Source organism: Lissotriton vulgaris, chromosome 1_1, assembly GCF_964263255.1.
Source record: "Lissotriton vulgaris chromosome 1_1, aLisVul1.2, whole genome shotgun sequence".
NCBI classification, from domain to species: Eukaryota; Metazoa; Chordata; class Amphibia; order Caudata; family Salamandridae; genus Lissotriton; species Lissotriton vulgaris.
In genome coordinates this window covers 332,778,262-332,795,253 of record NC_141685.1, presented here as the reverse complement: position 1 = coordinate 332,795,253, position 16,992 = coordinate 332,778,262, and the positions used below count along the sequence as shown (strand labels likewise).

The 16,992-nt window shown below is 47.3% G+C and overlaps 1 protein-coding gene across 1 annotated transcript in view; it reads left to right on the top strand.

Moving 5' to 3' along the window:
* Positions 1–16,992, top strand: part of STIL (STIL centriolar assembly protein) — a 340,881-nt gene that overhangs the window by 259,450 nt on the left and 64,439 nt on the right. The window contains exon 13 of the mRNA XM_086952397.1: positions 2,248–2,398. Coding sequence (XP_086808523.1) covers positions 2,248–2,398 — 151 coding nt within the window. The remainder of the gene's footprint in view (positions 1–2,247; positions 2,399–16,992) is intronic.

The following is a 16,992-nucleotide window of genomic DNA, read 5'->3' as shown; positions in this document are numbered from 1 at the left end:
CTCCCTCCTCAAGATGTAATAGGGTGCAGTCTGGGAGCGGTGGATTAAGGTAAGCCATTAATTGGCTAATGGAGTAGCATGGCCTAAGTGCCCTGTTTGGACATGGGTTCATGGCTCCTGGTCCCTGTTGGGCGCAGACGGTCTTGCCTAAGGCACGCCTTGGGAGCGACAGCGGCGCGCCCGCTGCTCGTTGGCTCTATCCCTTTTTTATAGTTAAATGTCAACCAGTCAGGGGAAGACTAGACCGACACACAGCCAAGATGGCCACGTCTAGGCATGCCACCAGAAGTGAGGAGTACCAGTATGCGTTTGAACTCCCTCCACACGCTGCGGTGGAACGGGGAGAAAACAGCGACCAACAGAACGGCACATAAAACTGCTGCAGTGCAGCTGCTGACTCACAAAATCGGTACGGCTCAGCAGCAGTGAAAACTTCCTGCACATAAAACGTCTGCAGCGCTGCACTGCAGCTGCCCACACATAAAACTGCTACAGCACAGCAGCAATGCAAGTTTGGTAGGTGGTAGAAAAGATGTTTCAACAGGGTGTAAAATTATGCGTGACACCACACAATACCATTCAACATGATTGCACTCCAAATCACATAATTACACCACACATATATGTACTTCATGCCACATAGCAGCACTCCACATAAATACGCTGTAGATTATGCAACATAATTCCTCTCAACATAATTTCACTCAATGCCACACAATTCAATGCAACACAATTTAACTCCCCACAATTCCATTCCACAGCACAAATTTCCACACACCACACACATCCAATTCACCCCACAAAATTCTACATGTCATATAATTCAACACCACACCACATAATTCCACTCAATACATGCCGCTCCTCGACACAAAATACCACTACACTTAAGTCCACTAACTTAATACCACATAATTACAATCCACATAATTCCATTTTGCACAAACACCTGATCCAGCATTTCTCCTATTGCTTCTCTACAAGGCTTTCAGCAGTTTTTTACCATAAAGTTTTAAAAAATCCAAACCGCAAACACACATTCCTCCACTTCTTTCAGTGTCTTGTGCGTATACAAGCTCAGCCTCTTTATGCATCTGTAACCTTCTCTCCCCTTCATTCTTTCTTTCTCACACGCTCTTTCTACTACTGTGTATGAAGTGGTGAACGAACTGCAGACAAACAACCTATCACTCTCAATATTACTTTCTATCTATTTTACAAACCTCTCACCCCTTTCGATTCATCATACCACTTATTCCAATACACAAATACCCTATCACCACACAATTCCACAACTAAGAATTACAATTTAAACCACATACTTCCACTACAAACGTACATCCACTACAAACAAAAAACAGAATTAAAAAACAATATCATTTAGAACGCCAATCGCTTTAACTTTCACAAATGCAAGACCGATTGCATTGCACATGTTTTTTATAAATAGGTGTAGTTCTTCTTCTTGAGTTGTGTGTGTCATTGATCATTGTGCGTAGTTGCAAATGTCTTGCACTCCTCTGTGTTAAGCCTAAGGCTGCTGGACCACGTTACCCCTAATAGAGCACTTGGGAATTGCAGAGCTAGCCCCTGTCCATTCATAAGGGAACCCCTGGACTCTTTACACAGTATATCAGATTCATGATATATCGTACAAAGAGCCAGATTGCTACATTCACCCCCTTTCCAACTCCATCCCCTCATGCCTCTCAAACCACCCTCGCCACATTTAAACTGACCCAGTGTCCCCCACCTGCCCGCTCTAACTTTGGGCACTCAGAGGAAAGGAAATCTGCAGGACGAGCTGTGCCTCTCACTACATTGAGTAAATTACTTGTAGAATTTGTGTAGTGTTAAAGGTTCAGAACACTTGATGTAGTGGTAGGAATTATGTACTCTACCCACATAGTAGCAATGGCACTTCAGTCAATAATCCTAATTATTGCTGTCAATAATATGCATCAACTCAAAAGCAGAGCATTCTTTAGTGTCTGGATACGGGAGTGGGTAAACCCTTGTGTGGGACATCTTACGACAGAGTCTACAGGAACCTGGTCAGTTTCCTATTAGAACTGAACATGGCACCATCTGTTGTAATTAGGAGAGCTCTAACTAGTAGCCCAGAATCATTGTATAAAATACTGCATATTAAGGCTAAACTCTCATTATCGTATGCCTCACTAATGGAAATACATCTGGTGATTAAATTACGTACAATGTTCACAATTTCCTTTTGCATTTATTCAGATTCAGCGTTTGCTAGAGGCACAAGCTCTGCAATCCTCTTCCACAAGCACCAATACACCAGCACAGAGACAAGTGGAATTTATTGCCATGGAAACGCAGTCTACTGCGGGGCTGCAAATGACAAAAAGTGTTAGCATTGCAGTAAGCACAGGTAAATGTTTCATCGTTTTATTTCGATTCTGCAGTTTGAGCTTAACAGCCAGATGCTTTTATGCTTAATGTGTTTTTTTAAAATTATTTTTTATTTCTATATGTCTTTTTTTGTTTGACTATAATAACTACAATTGACGGTCTACACCTCAATTTTCAGGTGGATCAAGGTCACAGAAAAGTCCAAAATGTAGTCCAAATGTAACTTATTCCAATGTTATCTGATTCCTTGGAACTCTTTCAACAGCTGTCACCAAATGGGTAGTACATTTTTCTAGCTGTATCATCGAAAGGGATTCTGGTGTCTCCACAAATCGGTTTGAAAAATTCAGGAGCTTAGACATTGCTACTGAGCTCCATTGCTTTGGACGGCAACCTATTTTAAATCTCCTTAGGATTCCCTTTTTACATAGATCTGTCAGGTAAACAATTTCTGCAAGATATATCTTGCAGGATATTACCATCCTGTGAATACTCCTCCTGGGCCTCGGAGTGGTTTGGAAAACTTATTTCCCAGCTATGACTTTACAGCTCTGCCACAAGGTGAAATGCAACCTCAGTCACAACTCCACATCTGGTGTGACGCCAACAGAGTTTATAGGCACCCACCTGCATGTATACCTCTGTCATGTTTTTGTGCTTTTCATTGAAGCGGCCCAGTGCCCTGCGTTTGACTTATGAAATTCTCAGTTCTTAAAAATTGGATCTTTTATATATTCACATGCATGAATCATTCCCCATCGTCAGGTTGGGAATCCCTGGAACATTAAAATATCAGTTTACTCTGTAGAAAAGCCATAGGCCTGAAACAACATTGTACATTTAGTAGCACATTGACCTCATTATGAAAACACCCAAACTCCAGCCAATGAGGTGGAAACTTATGCTCACCTACTCTCCCTTGCCTCCAGAGGCCACCATAGCTCAGATTTCAAAGCACAACAGTGATAAAATGTTTGGATGCTCCTCGGAATGGGGAGACAAGGAGAGGGTCGCATGTGAATATATTAAAGATATTAATATTGGAGAACAGTAAGTAACTCATTAATTCTCCAAAATTGGATCTTTTATATATTCGCATGTTTGAATCCGAATAGCAAGCGGCACACAATTTAGGACAATTAAAAAGTGGGAAGCAGGCTCGCCTTTACCGAAACAGGTTTCTCTAGATTGCCTGTTCCACTGCTACATCAGCTTCTACGTCCACGTATTGCTTCATGAATGAGTGCCGGCTCTTCCACATGGCTGTACGGCAGATGTCTTTTAAGGATACCCCAGCATAGTGTGTCTCATTTGATGCCATGCTCCTGGTGAAATGCGCCCTCACTCTCCACCGGAGGGGACGCTTGTCCTTGGCATGACAGAAGGAAACACAAGCTGAGAGCCAACGAGGTATCCTTTACTTGGACAGGGTATGACCTGGCTGTGGCTGTCCATAAGGCACAAACAGCTGAGTCGATGTTTGTTTATCTTTCATTTTGTCATTTACAAAGGTCTAATGAATGTAATGCTCTGCTGACATAGATAGATTTGGGAAGAAAGATTAAATAATGACTGGTTCAATTTAATGAAAGTCAATAGGAAACTTGGACAAAACTTTGTGTTGGTTCTCAAGATTAAGTTCTCCTTTGCAGACCAAAGGAAAGATTACTTGATGATGAATGCTTGAATCTCTCCACTCTCCTGACAGATTTATAACCGACAAAGGACAATTGACCCAAAACTGGTAACCTCATCACTCCACATTTCTGAAAAGGCCACTTTTAGAAAGTTGGAATTTTCTTGTCCCAACTGATTCGTGCCTTTTGACTGTGTCCTGGTCATGTGTTGAATGGCTCCGCTTTTGAGGGTTTTTGTATTACTTCGACACTGACACAAAGGGGGATTAGGGGTGGACAGGATGGGTCATTTTAACAGGGTGACGAGGGAAGGGCCACTTACCCATTCTCATTTACACTTCACCGTGCTTCGCCTCCTCCACAAACACAAAGGAACATCACACTTGCCCTGCCCTGCCTTTTGTCACCTTGACAGGGGAATAGGAAGAACTTTCCAGACCAGATGTGGGTGTAGAGTAGGGAGTCAACCAGATATAAACACTGGACCTCTAGAGCAACTTATCAGAACACTCCTGGACCTGTGGAAGTTGTTAAAGTACTGCCCTGCTGTTTGAAGGACTGCCTTGCTGTCAGAAATGGAAGATCCCAGGCTACCCATAGTGACAGCAAGAGTCTGTTGGCTGAAATCCTTTTCGAGCTACAGGGACAAATCCAGGTTCAGAGGGCCTCCTTGCCCAGATAATCTGCTACAACTGAACTTCCTGAGCCCCAGTACTGGCCTCTGCTATGTGTCCTCATCCCCAAGAGGTACCCTCCAAGTCCTTGACCCTTGGCTAGCACCAGAGAGGACTGAAGGTTCCATCAAATCCAAGGTGAAGCCCTACAAAGCCTCTCCACACAGCTGAAAGCATCATTTGATCTAACGTCTGGCGAGGCAAAGCCTCGCCGCACAGCTGAAAGCTTAATCGAACTAATGCAGAGTGACACAAAGCAGTGCGGTATAGACCCGCACATAGGACCTAAAGTACAACTCCCAGTGGGCCGAACATGGTCTTTTGCCTGCCTGTGCTCTATTTCAGTTTGCTTCGAATTTGACCCGTTCCAGCGCATCCAGAAACCTTCAGTTGGCGCTTTGTACTTTTAATCTGATATACTTCTAGCTGCATATGCCTTACCTTTGAATTTCCAAGGCATCAGGCTGGATCCAGAAACTTTTGCTGAGCAATACCCCTTCACGTGCGCCGTTGAGTGGCTTCAGTCAGCTCCACGAGACGTCGCCAGCGTCAGTTAAGATGTCCCAGTCACCTTTATAGGTGCCACCCGAGCGTGTAGACGTCAGTTTTTTTAAGTTAAGCTCCAATCCGTGAAGACCTACCCTTCTGTCGCTTTTTGACACGTGTTAGAACTGGGATTTCTGGTAGGCTAAGGCTTACGCCAAAGTCAGGCAGAAACCTCCATTCTAGTCAGGGCAAGGGAGTCACACGCCAAGATAACCCCTGCTCACCCCTTTGGTAGCTTGGCACGAGCAGACAGGCTTATCCCGGAGGCAATGCGTAAAACATTTGCACACAACAGCAACAACATCCTAGGCACACCACGAAAGGAACTCCACACAAGGTTATATGAAAATAACACATCAGATAGTTATCACACAATATACATTGTGCCAACTGGCACGGGCAATATTCACAAGGGATTATTTACACCAGGACAGGACCACGTAGGCCACTGTCAGAATCAGCACTTAGTAGAACTAGCACTTAGAATAGCTGTAACACCAAATAAAAATTAAAAACCACAACCAGTAACCACTGGTAACAGGTAGGTACACACTACGCAATTCTAATAACCAGAGGCCTAGATCACGCATGGACACATAACCTCTCTAGTATAACATACTAGGCAAAGCAAACTTCTAAGCATGAGCACCTTTAGAAGTATAACAAAAGCATAAAGGCAAAGCACATTACGCAGCAATCACATTTAGGCCTAAACAGTATAACTACAGTAGGCAATCTCTCACTAGTCTAAACACATTAGACTCTGCCTCACATTTAGGGGCGTAACTCATAGTGAAACACAATCTCACTAACACAAACCTCCACAGCAAAAACCATCTCTAGAGGTATCAATACAGGGTGCGTAAAACATACTAAATGCATTACATTTCCTAGCACCTCATCACTTAGCCTATAAATTACATTAGGCAATTACCATCATAAGCATAGTAACATCACATTGCGCAAATATCACATACCAGCCCCCTGGCCAATTGGCCATCTCAAGGAGGGCTCAAATGCCCTGTGTCCAGAATGTCAGGGCGCGCTGCCAGGCAGCGCCAGTCAGGGGTGCGCCACCGGCGCAAACCTAAACGTTGCAGCTGCCCACTAATTGCTGGGCAGCTGATGACAATCCCAAGGGCCTAAACGCTGCAGCTGGCACTAAGTGCTGCGCAGTGCCTGTGGAAGGCCTGGCACCTCTGTGCCATCTCCGTCCCTCACAAGGACTTTTACTCAAATGGCGCCTAAATGGTGCAGCTGCCCACTAATTACTGGGCAGCTGAGACATCAGTAAAACTGCAGCATGGGCTCTCCCTAGCCCTAGAACAACACTGCGCTAAATGCTGGAGCCACATGCGGCTTCGGGGAGCAATGGTGGGGCCTGGAACTGCCCCATGGCCACTTTGGCCCCTTTTAGAAATAAATGTCCCCTTGGTGGAGCCACACGGGCTCTGGAAATCACTAATAAAAACGTTGGGGCAGCCCACTGCCATCCGGGCCGCCCTGAATGCACCTCTGCCATCGGGGAGCGCACGGGCTCCTAAAATCAGCGTGACCCCACGGAGCTTCGCAAACTCTACATACTGCACATCACGTGGAAGCAGACCTCTGCCCGGCGGGGCTGCTCACTAGAAACTCTGTCCCGTGCCTCCAAGGCACCATGATGCACCCCCGGAGCTTCCCCCCCTCTGCCCTTCGACACTCACCGGGCGTTCCCTGGCGGGCCGTCTTCTCCATACCTGCGGGGCTCTCTCTGCATGGTAGCCCCGCGTCCACATGCTCACGCCTGCCCCTTCACCCAGTCCCCCATCTCTGCACCGGGGCTCTTCACCGGGACTCGAGGAGGCGGGGTGGGCTCCCGACCTCCTCTCTCGCAAGCTTCCTCTCCTGCCCCGGGTGACTTCAGACGGCGGGCGGAACTTCCTGTTACACTACAGGCCCCGCCCACGTCTCTCTCACTGTGCCTGACTTCCTGGTCGCGCTGTAGCGGCCAGGAGCATGCTTCTCCCTCAGAAAGATTGCGGGGTGGGCACCCGCCCTGAATTAAATGCACATCGGCACGGCGGCCATCATGCAGGGTGGGCACCTGCTAAAATATAAACTAACGTCCCATAAGCGGGGTGGGCACCTGCGCTGCACTCTTAGCTCGGCCCAGGTCCCGGAAAGCTGGAAACTAGCAGTGGTTTCCCCTTTACTGAAGAAAGAATCATTGGATCCCCTCTGTCCCGCCAACTACAGACCTATATCGTTACTTCCCTTTCCGATCAAGATCTTGGAAAAACTGGTCACAAGACACCTGTCCAGTTTTTTGGAAGGTAACGAGTGTCTGGATGCGGCGCAGTTCGGTTTTAGACCAGCGCATGGAACCGAAACAGCATTGGTGACTGTCTTGAGCGACCTTCGTTCGCGTGCCGACCATGGACGAGCAGCCTTTTTAGTGCTGCTCGACATGTCGGCAGCGTTCGATACGGTCAGCCACGCCATCTTGACCAGGAGATTGGAGGAGGTGGGGGTGACGGGTACCGCCCGGGATTGGCTGGTTTCATACCTGGCCAATAGACATCAGGTGGTTGCCCTCCCCCCCTATAAATCCATCGTTAAGAGGGTTGGTCAGGGAGTACCCCAGGGCTCGGCCATCAGCCCCATCCTTTTTAATCTATACCTCCGCCCCCTGATCAAGTTAATAAAAACATTTGGCATTTCAGTCACCAACTACGCTGATGACACCCAGCTCATCTTCTCCTTTGAAGGGGAGAATGCGGTGTCATTGGAGACCTTTCACCATTGCATGGTCACCACGGCAACATGGCTGAGCAACAACTCGCTGCAATTAAACAGCACTAAGACAGAGGTGTTACACTGCTCAGTGGACCGGGTCCCTCGATCTTTGCCACAAGATTTTTGGCCTTCCTCCTTTCAGGGCACGGCGGCAGTAGCAACCTCGGTTCGGAATCTAGGAGTGACAATGGAACCAAGTCTTCAACTGGACGGTTTCATTGATAAAACAGTATCCACTTGCATGGGCCTTCTGCGCTCTCTCAGGAAGATTCTTCCTTTGCTCCCTGTTAATGCCAGACCAGAAGTAGTGCGCAGCATTATCCTTAGCAGACTGGATTACTGCAATGCACTACTTCTGGGGGCACCTGCCACGGCGATAGGTAAGCTGCAAAGAGTGCAGAACTTTGCGGCTAAGTTAGCACTCTCCCGCCGCCGCTCTGACTCCTCCTCTGCAGCTCTCAGAGATTTACACTGGCTCCCTATCCCTCAACGGATTGAATTTAAGGCGCTTTGTTTGGTCTTCCGGGCTCTACATGACTCTGGACCGTTGCCCCTGCAGGAGATGTTCACATGGTACACCCCCGCAAGAGCTCTCCGGTCTGCTTCCGCCTATTTGGCGGTTGTTCCTAAGTTCCGGAGAAAGCGTATGGGTGGCCGCTCTTTTGGTTTCACGGCATCTAAATTGTGGAACGACTTGCCACTATCGCTTAGATGCGTGGGAGACCTCCTTTCTTTTAAAAAACTTTTTAAAACTCATTTATTCCCCAGGCTAGGATAATCACTCTCTGACCCTTCTCTTGATTGTGCTTCAGGACCTGTTAGATCTCAGCGCCAGGATGCCCGTTGGGTGACAGCAAGCGCTTTACAAGTGTGTTATACATACATACTAATCACGGGGGAACCCCTTTAAGAAGTATTGCAGCCCAGCGCTGTGAAGGCAAATAAAAATAGAAGCGCTCTCAATGCGCTGGGGGCATAGACAGCCCCAAAAGTCCCCAGAGATGACCCCTGCAAAGTGGAGCAAAGGGGACCCCATGCAAAAAGATCCTCCAGGCATCCAGGTCCATCAGCAGTCCAGGGGCTGGGCAGGACCCAGGGAGGCAAGCCTTCCCCTGGGCCCATGCAGCAGCACGCCCCTGGTAGATTCTAGTTAGGAAAAACAAGAACACTGACATGGGGTCACAGCCCCTCATTTATACAGCAGATCCTTTGTCTAGCAGGGTGCAGGAAATGTGGGAACCAGCTACAACTGGTTATGGGGAACTCCTTTCACTGGCAAGGCTAGGGACATCAGAGGCACCACAGGGGGTGGAGCCAGCATTGTGGAGGGAAGGACCAGCCCGTTTCAGGTCCCAGGTGTACCCCTACCTCACATCAGCATGCTAATCTCTCCATTCACCACCGTGGCAGACCCATCCTGACTCCTGGAGCCAGGCTCACCAGCCAGTTCCAGCCAATCACACGCCAGACACAAATTACACAAACATGCCAACTTCTAGAAGTGGCACTTCCACACTAGACACAATCATGCCGCATACATCATTGCGCAGCATTCAATCTCACGAGTTTGCACATACCAAACTCGACCCTGCACTCCCCACACATCAGGAACTACCATGATCACACATATTCCCCATGCATTTCTAAGGGAGGGCAGGTCCCTCTCAGCACACACACAGAGAGCGCACGCACTTTACACTGGACCACAGTGAAAAAGTGCGTAGAGACCTAAAATCACCAACACCAGGCTACAGAAACAGGCTAGGCAAAAGCAAAAAGTTTCGGGGTGAATCTGCCAAAAGGGCCGGGTCCAACAACACGCCTTTTTTGGACTTGAAAAAAAGTTCAACTTGTGAGAGGATATCTTCGAGGAAGACAGGATTCAAACCGTGCAGTGCCTATCACCACATGATGTCAGTTACCGACCCCCACCTCGTCTGTCTCTGGTGTCTTGAGCGCGACCATGATTCAAAGTAGTGCTCGGACAGTCGTAGTATGGCTCCGAAGGCCTTGCGGGAGCGGCTATGAAGCTCTTTGCTCCTGGCAGTCGACACCGTCCAGAGAGACTCCATGGAGGTATCGATCGAATAAGAGGTGGTTGCCGGACTGTTCCCAGAGCCCGAAGTCCTCTACATCCCACTCAATGTCTTCAAGACACTTGGGGAAGAGGCAGAAGAAGTCCAAGCAGACTTCATCTTCGCCTCGACTGTCGTCTGTTGACGAAAGAGGTAAGGAGCACCGACGCTCTAGGCACATTTCTGCTAAGCCAGTGTCGATTTTGCACCTCTCTCCCTTTCTCGGAGCCAGAGCGACCCCCACTCAAGTAAATGAACTTCACGAGGCCAAGTACTGTGTTTTTAAGCGGGCGAACCCCTCTGGTGAGCCTTCGGGCCCCACGGAGTTAGAGGGGGACTCATTAGATACAAAGGATTTGACTCCGGCTTCTGTGCCGGAGGAGTTTCAGGGAATCAATCCAGTACAACACCCGTCGTGTTTCCACAACCTCCCCCGGTGCCAGCCCCATCCTTATCCCTGACAAAACTGCGCCGGAGTGATTCTGACAACGATTGAACCTAGTGGTTCTATGTTGTCGCCTGAACACTTTGAAGATGTTTTAGGCTATGAAGAGGAATAGGAAGGGTCTTTGGACCCTTTATTTATTTATATGTTTATTTAGCGCTTGAATTGACTCCCAAAGGAGTATCTCTGCGCTTAAGCGGGCTCGGAGGAGGGTTGAGGACACTAGCATGCCTAATCAGTGTGAAACAAAAAAGTCTTTAGCAATTTCCTAAATTTTGTGTTCTGGACAAAGTCTAAGAGAGTCGGGGAGTTCATTCCAGAGGCATGGGCCGAGGTAAGAGAGGGCCTTCCCCTCCCAATCTTAACCCTTTGGAACAGCAGGATGTTGCTGCAGAGCAGATGGATTAGTATGGGGAACTTAGGCCAGTGGACTGGACACTTCCCCAGATACTGGCATGCTCTCTCCCCCCAACTGTGGCTACTGAGGAGGGAACATCTTATGCCTTGGTGGTTAAGAGGGCAGCTGAGTTCCTTGGACTAGAGTTGCCCTCCATGTAGGTCAGGTCTAATCTCCAGACTGAAATGCTTCAACCTGGGGCTTCCACTTCTGAACCCCTTTTGCCATTCAAAGAAGCTCTAACTGATGTCCTTTTAGGCACATGGTCCAAGCCTAGCACAGGGGCTCCTGTGAATAGGACAATTGCACACTGCCATCGCCCGACTCCGGGCGACCCAAAATTCCTCAGCCAGCACCCTACCCCTGAAAGCTTAGTGGTGCAAGATTCTACATCCCAAGGCGCAATCCCTTCCGCCCCTCCGGATGGGGAATCCAAGAGGCTGGGTTCACTTGGAAAGATGAGTTTTTTTTTGGCTTTGCGGTCAGTGAATAATGCATGCTTATTGGGCTGTTTCTCTCACTCCCTTTGGGAGACGGTTGCGCAAGTCCTGCCACGAGTCCCGGAGGAGCCCGGGCTGTGCTCTCTCGGGCGGTTAAGGACCGGAGAGATTCACCATAAGGTGTGGCCTTGACATGACTGATTAGTTTTCTCGACAGTGGCATTGAGGCGCCATACCTGGCTTCTTGGGCGATGTCCAGGCAAATTTGACAGACATGCCCTTTGATGGATCCTGTCTTTTTGGGAGAAGGCAGACTCGGACCTAGTGAAGTTCAAGAACCCTAGAGCTACCCCAGATCCTGGCCTCTCTACTACACCTTGTGGCCAGTCTAGCTTTCGCCCCTTTTGTGGCAACTGAAGGGTTTCCATCCGTGTCAGCCCTATCCCAACCACCGTCCTGCACAGACTGCCCAAGTTGTGAGGACGTGGACGTGGTTTATTGGGATCAAGGAATGTAAGCCAAAAATCTTCGCCCACCCTGCCATCCGCAGCCTCTAAGCACTCCTAGTCGGACGCTGCAAGACAACACCACTCCAGTTGGTGGGAGAATCCATCATCATCTCCCCCGCTGGAGGTGCATAACATCAGACAAGTGGGTCTTGCAGATCATTCAGGAGGGCTATTCTATGCCTTTCCTTTCTTTTCCACTTCACATTCTGCCAACTCAAGAAATGCTGGCAGAGGATCACTTGAAATTGATCCAGGAGGAAGTTACAGCTCTCCTGACTAAAGGAGCTATATAGAAGGTCCTGGGTTCAGAAGCGGGCAGTGGCTGTTATTACAGCTACTTTTTGATTCCGAAGAAAAACAAAGGGTTGCAGCCCATTTTATGTCTTAGGACCGTCAATCTCTTCCTCAAAAAGGAGAAGTTTAAGATGCTTACTTTAGCTTACGTCTTGTCTGCCTCAGACCAAGAAGACTGAATGGCAGTGTTGGAACTGCAGAATGCGTATTTTCACATGCCCATCCTGCCGGGCTACAGGCGTTACTTATGGTTCAAAGTAGGCTATGAGCACTTTGTTTACCGTGCTCCCCTTCAGCCTTACCAGTACCCCTCAGTGTTCACCAAGGTGATGGCGGTGGTCGCAGCTCATCCGCGCAAGTTAGGGCTGTCGGTTTTCCCCTACGACTGGCTGTTGAATGCAAGCTTGCCCCAGGCTGTCGTCTTTCCACCTTCAGACTACAGCAGACCTCCTTCATTCACTGGGGTTCTCTATAAACATGCTGAAGTCACATAGACGCTCCCCTTCATCTCAGCTGTTCTGGACACAGTGCAGTTTCGTGACTATCCTACTGAGAAGCGAGTCCGGGTTATTCAAGTTGTGATTCCGATGTTTCAGCCTCTATCCTGGATTTCAGTGACAGTGACTCTGTTGGGCCTCCAAGCCTCCAGCTTACTGTGGGTAAAGCATGCTTGGTGGCGTATGCAGGCTCTGCAGTGGGACCTGAGTTTAGGGAAATCTCACTGATGTGGTTAAGACCTTGGAAAGAACTGCGAGAGATCTGCAGTGGTGGTTGACGAACCACGATTGAGTCCACGGCAGAGCCCTCTCCCTTCCCCAACCAGATCTTGGTCATGACAGATGTCACTTATGGGATGAGGCGACCATCTAGGGACACTGTTCTCCGGCGGAGTCTGGGCTCCACATCAGTTTGTTGGAGCTTGGCATGATTTGATTGGCATTGAAAGCATTTCTTCCCTCTGTCAAGGGAACGTTGGAGCAGGTGTTCATGGACAACACCACCGCCATGTGGTACTACAACAAGCAATGCGGGGTGGGATCGTGGACCCTTTGTCGAGAAGCCCTGCGTCTCTAGGCATAGCCGGAACAGCAGGGCATAACCCTGGTGGTTCAACACCTGGCAGGTTCTCTGAACGCCAGGGCTGATGAACTCAGCCGTCAATGATTAGTAGATCACGAATGGCGTCTCCAAATGAAGGTGGCGCAAGGTCTCTTTCAGCAGTGGGGAGAACCTTGGTTAGATCTGTTCGCCTCTGAAGAAAACGCGCAGTGTCCGCATTACTTCATGTTTGAGTTTCCAAGGCGGCTATTGCTCGGGCACGCTTTTCGTCACAAGTGGAGCTCAGGCCTGCTGCAGGCCTTTCCGCCCATACCAATCTTGCCTAGCGTTCTGATGAAGATTAGGAGTGACCGGGCCCAAGTCATTCTTGTGGCTCCCGACTAGACAAGGATCATCTTAAAATGAGCATTGATCCTCCGATCAGGCTACCCCTTCAGGAGGATATTTTGTTGCAGCAGCAGGGTAGGGTTCTCCACCAGAACCTGTCAACTCTTCACCTCCACGCGTGGAGATTGAGCAGCTGCAGTTGATGGCTTCTGACCTTCCTTCCGAAGTATGCAACTTTATTTTGGAGGCCAGGCGTCCATCCACTAAGACGGTATATGCCCGCTGTTGGCAGAAACTTGTATTATACTATGCAGAAAAGTCTATTTACCCTCTTTCCACTGCTCTTCTATTTATTCTAACCCTTGCCCAGCAGGACTCTATTTTCGAAACTTTCAAGGGTTATCTTTTTGCTCTGTCTGCTCTTTAGCGGCTGCCAGACCAACCGTCTCTTTACGTCTCCAATTGTAAATAGGTTTTTGATGGGGCTGGCTCACTAGTTTCCGTCAACGCCATTTGGTCCTCACTTATCATATGTGTGCACCCTTTTAGCATTTACAGAGCTGTCCCTTCTGGCTGCTTACCATCAAGACAGCCTTTTTAGTGGCGATTACATCTGCTCGGAGGGTGAGTGAGTTGCTGGCGCTGTCTTGAACGCCTCCCTACATGATGCCCTTTCCAGACTAAGTGGTGCTCTGCACCCGTGCTTCGTTCTTGCCAAAGGTGGTGACCCCATTACATCTGTGTCAGTCTATCACGCTGCCCTCCTATTTTGCTCTCCCGCATCCCTCTAAGGAAGAGGAATGTGTCCACTTCCTGGACTTAATGAGCGTTGTCGTTCTACCTTGACCGCACAAAAAAGTTCTGGATGAACAACCAACTCTTTGTGGGGTACATGGGAGCTAAGAAGGGAAGAGCAGTGCAGGAAAGGACCGTATCTCGTATTTAGTTCTCTGTATTATGATCTGCTATGCCCTGGCTAGGAAGCATCCCCTATGGGATTAGGGGCCCATTCCACCAGGGGAAAGACTGCGACTAGGGCCTTGGCTCGGGGTGTCTCAGTCCAGGACATCTGTCCGGTAGCAACGTTGGCATCTTTGTACACGTTTGCCAAGCACTACTGCCTGGACAGTCTGGTCCGCAGGGACGGGCATTTTGCCTGTTCGGTCCTGCACGACTTCCTACTGTAAGGTATTGATCTACAACCCACCACTGGTATGGTATGGTATGGCTTGGGTAACTAATTCAAAGGTGAGGAATATGCAGCTAGAAGTCTCTATCAGATGAGCAAGATACTTAGTTCGATAATGCATTATCTGCTAGAGACTCTATCTAGCTGCAGATTCCTTACAGGCCCACTCATGCCTCTCTGCTTTGCGGACCGATTTGGTTAGGACTAAGGTTGCTCCCCTTTCAGGACCCTAGTTTTGCACACGTTCTCGTCAGTTACTTTGGTGTAGAAAAAAATAAAAGTACTGACGTCCGCGCGCCTCGGTGTGTGTATATATAGGTGACTGCGACATCGTAACTGACGCCATCACGTGGTGCCAACCTGAGTTAACCGATAACTCTTGCAAGGGGTACTGTTCAGCAAACGTTTCAGGATCCAGCCTGACGTGTGTGAAATTCCAAGGTGAGGAATCTGCAGCTAGATAGTCTCTACCAGATAATGCTTTACCGAAGATAAGTAGCTTGTTCGACTCTAACTTAAAACTTTAATGTCAAAATCTATGGCGCAACTGGATTAATATTGTTCTTTTATCATTGTATTTGTTAAAAGGTAATCTAGTTTTCCCAATTTATTTGGATTTTGTATTGTGTTGTGTTTTCACTTTTGATAGTTTGTGTGCTGCATATGTTCTTTTTTACATTGCCTCTAAGTTAATCCCGACGGCTTTTGTGCCAAGCTTCAAGATGCTTAAGCACACGTTAATTTAGTGAAGTTTTATGGTCACTCCGCCAAGAATTATTGTTCTTTCCTGAGTGAGGCTTGCTCCACCCTCAACCAGTAGACTCAAAGTATGCTACACAAGTGCAGTTACATATTTCACTCATATTTTTTGTTCTATAATAAGGTTTGCTGATTCAAACTATATGCAAAACTATAGGTTCAAAATCTGTATCCTATTTTAACATGCAATTTAGGACAATATTTTTACAGAAACAATGAAAAGCACTGCTAACACAAATAAAGGAAAAGAACATGGAACATAACTGTGCATCTCCTATCTGGTAGCCGTATTTGAGTCTCACTCATGAAAATACCCTACACTTCAATCTTTGTGTAACATTGCAGAATTTGGAGGAAGGGATGCAGGTTCAAGTTACTTACCAGAGTGACTCTTTTGCTTGTTCTCATACCTCCTCACTCCATCAACCCCTTCCTTCAACTGACCTACCTACCTGCCTATTCTACTCAAATCTATTATCACACCTGCCTTTCTCTTAATAGAAATTCACAAGTGTGGAAACCAATTTGTTGTGCTGGGAAGGAGCATGACTGTGGATGAGGAGGGGTTCCTAATGCGCGCAACTAGCTATTGTTTACAATGGGTTTTCTTTTGGGGGAAATGCGATCCATACTACAGTTGTTGGGCCTGGGCATTCAAGTAGTCTGTAGAAGGCGATTTAGGACTATCAGAAAAAGTCACTAGTAACTTGTACCTTCTTGAAATTGGACATTACCCCCTCCCACCCAGCCAGTTATGTTGTGAAGTTTAGGCTGAAGGGCTCCCTTCAAACTACAACAACAAATAATCTCCATAAACCCAAAATTCATGACCAAGTTAGAATGTTTGTTAGGATTAGCAAAAACTTGTCTATCAGAATGCGGAAAAGATTTTTTGCTATTCGAAATGTACAAAAATAAATGTGTTGTGTATTGTTAATGCTGCCATAGGTTCATATCGATTTCAGGTTTTGTAGAGAATGCCAGCAGTATGCTTATGGATTTTTTCTATTAAATTCTTGGCCTTTGTTCTGGATGATAAGTAGCATAATGTACATTTTGAAACAAAAATGTTTGGAAATAAACGCTATGTTTCCTCCAGTGGGAAAAACAATTGCTCTTTAAGTGCAGTTTAACTGAAACTTTTCTAGAAAAGAAGATACATGTTCGTAAAAACATATGCGTGTACCTGATGTCATCAATATTGTATATAAATGAAGTGTTTTCTTTGAAGATCATATTTTAGTGATTATGATGTATTAGAATTGTTTGTCCAAAATACCTTTGAGGATTTAATGCTCTGAAGAGAGTGAGTAAATCTTTGTGCCATCTTAATTATAAATTCCTTATTTGTCTTCATAAGCACTCACTCTGAAGCCAAATCTAGGCTTTATAAATGGCTGGGACACATTTGCAGTGCCTGCAGATGAAATGTATATGTTTCCACCATTGCAGTTTCTTCTTTTTGATCTGCAGTGACTATGATC